The sequence below is a fragment of the Peromyscus eremicus genome, chromosome 12 (genome assembly GCF_949786415.1).
Source record: "Peromyscus eremicus chromosome 12, PerEre_H2_v1, whole genome shotgun sequence".
NCBI lineage: Eukaryota > Metazoa > Chordata > Mammalia > Rodentia > Cricetidae > Peromyscus > Peromyscus eremicus.
Window position 1 is genome coordinate 36885390 of NC_081428.1, and position 6000 is coordinate 36891389.

At 33.2% G+C, this 6000-nt stretch overlaps 1 protein-coding gene across 1 annotated transcript; it reads left to right on the plus strand.

Moving 5' to 3' along the window:
- The first annotated feature begins 5076 nt into the window (after positions 1-5076).
- On the plus strand, positions 5077-6000 carry LOC131922529 (olfactory receptor 5AC1-like). The gene has a single exon (XM_059277344.1). It carries the CDS (start codon positions 5077-5079, stop codon positions 5998-6000), a length of 924 nt encoding a protein of 307 aa, XP_059133327.1.

Below are 6000 nucleotides of genomic sequence, written 5' to 3' on the forward strand. Positions count from 1 at the left end.
ATGTGTTCTTGGAGTCTGTTTGCCAGTATTTTATTGAGCATTTTTGCATCAATGTTCATGAAGGAGATCGGTCTGTAGTTCTCTTTCTTTGTTGCATCTTTGTTTGGTTTAGGAATCAGGGTAATTGTAGCCTCATAGAAGGAGTTTGGTAATGTTCCTTCTGTTTCTATTGTGTGGAACAATTTAAAGAGTATTGGTATTAATTCTTCTTTGAAGATCTGGTAGAATTCTGCACTGAAACCATCTGGTCCTAGGCTTTTTTTGGTTTGGAGACTTTTAATGACTGTTTCTATTTCATTAGGGGTTATTGGACTATTTAAATAGTTTATCTGGTCTTGATTTAACTTTGTTATGTAGTATCTATCCAGAAAATTATCCATTTCTTTTAGGTTTTCCAGTTTTGTGGAGTAGATGTTTTTGAAGTATGACCTGATGATTCTCTGGATTTCCTCAATGTCTGTTGTTATGTCCCCCTTTTCATTTCTGATTTTGTTAATTTGGATGCTCTCTCTCTGTCTTTTGGTTAGTTTGGATAAGGGCTTGTCTATCTTGTTGATTTTCTCAAAGAACCAACTCTTTGTTTCATTAATTTTTTGTATTGTTCTCTTTGTTTCTTTTTTATTGATTTCAGCTCTCAATTTGACAATTTCCTGGTGTCTATTCTTCCTGGAAGACTTTGCTTCTTCTTGTTCTAGAGCTATCAGGTGTGCTGTTAAGTCACTAGTGTGAGATTTCTCCAACTTCTTTATGTGGGCATTTAGTGCTATGAATTTCCCTCTTAGCACTGCTTTCACAGTGTCCCATAAGTTTGCGTATGTGGTGTCTTCATTTTCGTTGATCTCTAGGAAGTCTTTAATTTCTTTCTTTATTTCTTCCATAACCCATTGGTGATTCAGTTGAGCACTATTCAGTTTCCATGAGATTGTAGGTTTTCTGTAGTTTTTGTTGTTGTTGAAATCTAACTTTAAGCCATGGTGGTCTGATAGAACGCAGGAGGTTATTCCAATTGTTTTGTTATTTGTTGAGATTTGTTTTGTGTCCAAGTATGTGGTCGATTTTTAGAGAAGGTTCCATGGGGTGCTGAGAAGAAGGTATATTCTTTTTTGTTAGGATGGAATGTTCTGTAAATATCGATTAAGTCCATTTGAGTCATAACATCAGATAAGTCCTTTATTTCTCTGTTAAGTTTCATTTTGGGAGATCTGTCCAGTGGTGAAAGTGGGGTGTTGAAGTCTTCCACTATTAATATGTGGGGTTTTATATGTGGTTTAAGCTTTAGTAATGTTTCTTTTACATATGTGGGTGCCCTTGTGTTTGGGGCATAAACTTAAGGATAAATTATCCTTAAGATGGAGAACTAAAGTTCTACTAAAAGAGAACTAAGTTGAGAACTAAGTCCCATGCTGTCAATAAACTAAGACATTTGTATTGAAAGAAAATGCATATAATATAGTAAATAATTTGTAGATAGACAAAAAATCTTTGATTAATATTTCTCATTTTTTGATAATGGTAATTAAGCATATTAATTTATTTGTAATTTTATCTTTACAGAAAGTTATACATTTTACATGAGAATAATATATGGGTGGTGGTGAAGAAATGTGAGTCTTCTCAAGGTCATCATGAGAATTTGATGGCTCTGTTATAAGAATTGATGTTATTATGGAATTGTGTATATGTCTGGGAGGTGGAAATTATAGCAATGATTCTGAAGTGAACTGTGATTTTATACCTAGAAAGCACTAGGTATAAAATAATTCAAGCCAAGATGGGTTGGCCTTTATTGAAACAACAGAGTTAAGCTTAGAGTATGTCCAGAATGTGTCTCTTGTTTATGGCTTGTGTGTCTATTTGCTTGGTGGCCCTGTTTCTGGACTAAGAACACTGAAAGTACATTGGGGTTGGAGGGAAATCTTTTTGCTCAGTGACATTTTAAAAAATGCCTCCCCTGTGAGCTCTGAGGACACATGCATTTTTATTGTTGCAACTAGTTATGTGAATGATATGATGACTTGTTCTCAATGCCCAATGGAACAACTTTATTTTATCCTGCTGGGAATGCCTTGGGAACTTTAGAGAATTTGAAGATGATTTAAAGAATCTGTTTGCAGTGGAAGAAAAGATGCTAAGTCTCTCCATTTTGAAGTTTCTAGGGGGAACTTGGCTCACAGATAATACTACTTTCCCCCATACATTTCAAATAAGTTCCAGAAAATTAGTATTTTTCCAGTTGCCCAGTATTTTACAGGAATTGGGTGAGAAAGAAAACTTTTGGATTATTGTTTATTGCACCTTTGTAACTTGTACAAAATATTTTCATGAGACATTAAAAATTTCTAGATGATTTTATAAAAATCAGCAACTGAAATGGAGACAGACACACTCAAAAAGTAGTCTGAAAAAGTGTGTATCAATTGGGATTATTACTGCATCAGAAACACCATTGTTGAGAATGTTCCCAGTGATTCAGAAAATGAAGGCCAAAAATTGAATGTTGAGAAGAAAAACTCAATGTATTCAGAGGATATTTTGTAGTGTGAAAGGTTTTCTTAACTGAGATGTGATTATGCTGTGAATCTCATTTATTTGTATTATTTCTGAATGAGAAATTCTGTCTTAAGTGCTTGTGGTTGAGTGAAATAAAATTCCTTCAAATTCATAGAATCATGAGAAAGATAGAGAAAGCCACTGCCACGGACTCCATTTGTCTGTTAGTGCATCATGTACCTGTTAAGTTAAATAATTGTTATTGCAATCTTATTTTAACTGTGAAGTTACAATTATTACTTCTAAGCTAAATTATACATAGCAATAATTGAAGATGTTTGGAGTAGTTACATCTGGCCAAATATCAAATTTTTATCTTATATTTTGTCCTGCTGTATGTTTAGGACTCTGTATGCATTTAAAAGTAAAAATTCTCAAATGTTTGATTTAATTTTGTTAGAACAGCAGCTCAGAAATCATTCCCTATACTGATATTCAATTCATAGAGGAAACTTGTCTTCATTTTAAAGTTATATGAAAGTCAATTTCTCCACCTTTTAGCACCCATACATATTTTGGTATTTGAATATATGATAACAATCTTCACGATTTTATTTGTTCATTTTAATTTAAAATTTTTTCACATAAAACTTTTTGAAGTCCTTACAGAGACTACAAAATGTCAAAAAAATTCCTTTATTTAGACAATTTCAAAAGTATAAATTTATATTCTAAGCAGATGCACTCAGGCTTCATCCAGGGAATATCTCAGTAAGAACGTTATTGAAATTGAAAGATATCTAAAATCTTTTCCCTAATTCCCTACATATATAATCATAGATAAGTTTGGAGTGTTACAAACTTATATCTATTCTCAATGTTGAAAATTTCCTTACCTATAACATCTAAAGGAATATGACAATTTTCTGGAGGTTATTTCTACATTTTATTTATTTTTAGTCATAAAAATTTAAATTATTATTTATTAATAATATTTATTAATAATATTATTAATAATATTAATAATAACAGTATCAGGACTTCAATTTTTCTCAGGTTTATAAACTATTAACATGTTTGAGACAATTCTTTCACCCACCATTTAATATATACATATTGATGTGAACATGCACACACAGATACAATTTTTTGTAAAATATGATTTATATGAATCTGTTCTTATGAAATTCCTAGTTAATTTATCCTTCTTTCCCACCTCTCCTTCTCTCATCCAAGCCTCTACTCACAGGCCATAAAAATCAGGATCTTAAGTTTATTGTTTTTATCTATATTTTTTTAAATTTAAGAAGATATTTAGGATATTTTAAAAATCATAGCTCATTTGGCTACAGTATGATCATAGTAATTTTATTTCTATATATTTAGGTCTTCTGAGATAATAGTCATTCTGGATAATTCTCAATACAATTAATAATATCTTTTCTGTGGCTGATTTTTTTAATGTACCATGACATATCCACCGGTTTCTGTTCTTTACTCCTTGGCCAGAAATGAATTTCATATTCTTTATATATCTGTTCTTATCCAGTTGGGCTTAGATTTTTAACGTATAGCTGAAAAAAAATGGTAAGTTGACTAGTAAGTATATTTTATTCAAATAAATTGAGTTTTATAAAGTTGTTTCCCAAAGGCTGTTGCAACTAATATTCTAAGTTATATGGGAAAGCAACCATTTCCTCACCTTAGTGTTCAGTGAGCACTTTGATGTACTTTCATTTATGCTAATCACAAACATGAGGAGGTGTGATGTGTTCATTTTCTGTGTGTATATGCGTACTATATAGTAGGAATTTCATTCTATGTTTCCACATGTATGGCTGACATTGACAGAGTAATCTACCACATCAGTTACCCTTTCCTACTGTATGAAAACACATATTTGCTTATGTTTTATCCCCTTTATGTTAGAATCTGAGCTCTTTTCTAATTCCTTACCCACTTCTTTATTATGCATTGTCTGAATATCTTGATTATTAAATCTTTGAACTGTAGTTTCATATCAATTAGGATACACTCAACTGAACTTACTGTTTATACTCTTGATATAGCAATCTGTTTTAGTCATGTGAGTTTTAACAAGTTATGCAGTTCTAAATATGGAAAACACATACTGTATTTATAAGGTTTAGAAGAATTTCCACAGCTGGGTGGTGATGGCTCATGCCTTTAATCAATCCCAGCACCTGAGAGGCAGAGGCAAGTATATCCCTGTGAGGTCAAGGCCAACCTGGTCTATAGAGTGAGTTCAAAGACAACCGAGGCAGTTACACAGAGAAGCCCCTCCCTCCAGAAAAAAGCTAAAAGGATTTCCAATAAATTCACATATTACTTTAGGTGTAATATTATTTAAAAATTTTATTATGCAAAATTTTCAATGCATATTAAAGTAGATAGTGACAAGCTTAAGTCCCAGTATAAAAAACATTCATTTGGAATATACTAGTGACAAGGATATCAAAAATTATATATATATATGTATGTATGTATATATATATATATATATATATATATATATAAACTCTATATTTACTGATTTTCTCATTTTAGTGATTATTCAGGTCAGACATGACAGAAGAAAACCATACTCTGGTGACTGAGTTTATCCTCACGGGACTCACAGATCAGCCCACATTAAAGGCTGCCCTGTTCCTACTGTTTCTCATCATCTACCTCATCACCATGGTGGGCAATCTTGGGCTGATTGCTCTCATCTGGAAGGACCCTCACCTTCACACCCCCATGTACCTATTCCTCAGCAGTTTAGCATTTGCCGACTCTTGCACTTCATCCTCTGTGACCCCCAAGATGCTTATCAACTTTTTATCTAAAAATCATGAAATATCCCTGGTCGAGTGCTTTGCTCAGTTTTATTTTATGGGCTCCAGTGCAACCACAGAATGTTTTCTCCTGTCTGTGATGGCCTATGACCGCTATGTAGCCATATGTAACCCCCTGCTTTATCCAGTGTTGATGTCCAATAGACTCTGTACTCAGTTTATAGCTGTGACCTACTTACTTGGTACTCTGCACTTGGCAGTTCATGTGGGTTTGTTACTTAGATTGACTTTCTGCAGATCCAACATTATACAATATTACTATTGTGAAATATTACAGCTTTTCAACATTTCTTGCATTGATCCTTCAGTTAACATGGTTGTGCTTTCAGTCTTTTCATTTTCTATACAAGCCTTCACTTTTCTAACCATCATGATCTCCTATGTCCGTGTCCTCTTTGCTATCCTGAACAAGAAGTCTAAGAAGGGCAAGAGAAAAGCCTTCTCCACCTGCAGTGGGCACCTGCTCTCTGTCTCTTTGTTCTATGGGACTATTTTTCTCATCTATGTTTGCCCTGGGTCTGGACCAGTTGGAGACAAAGAGAAGATGCTTTCTTTATTTTATACAGTAATAATTCCCCTGCTCAATCCATTTGTTTACAGTCTGAGGAACAAAGAGGTTATAGGTGCCTTTAAAAGAGCAGTAAGGAAATAA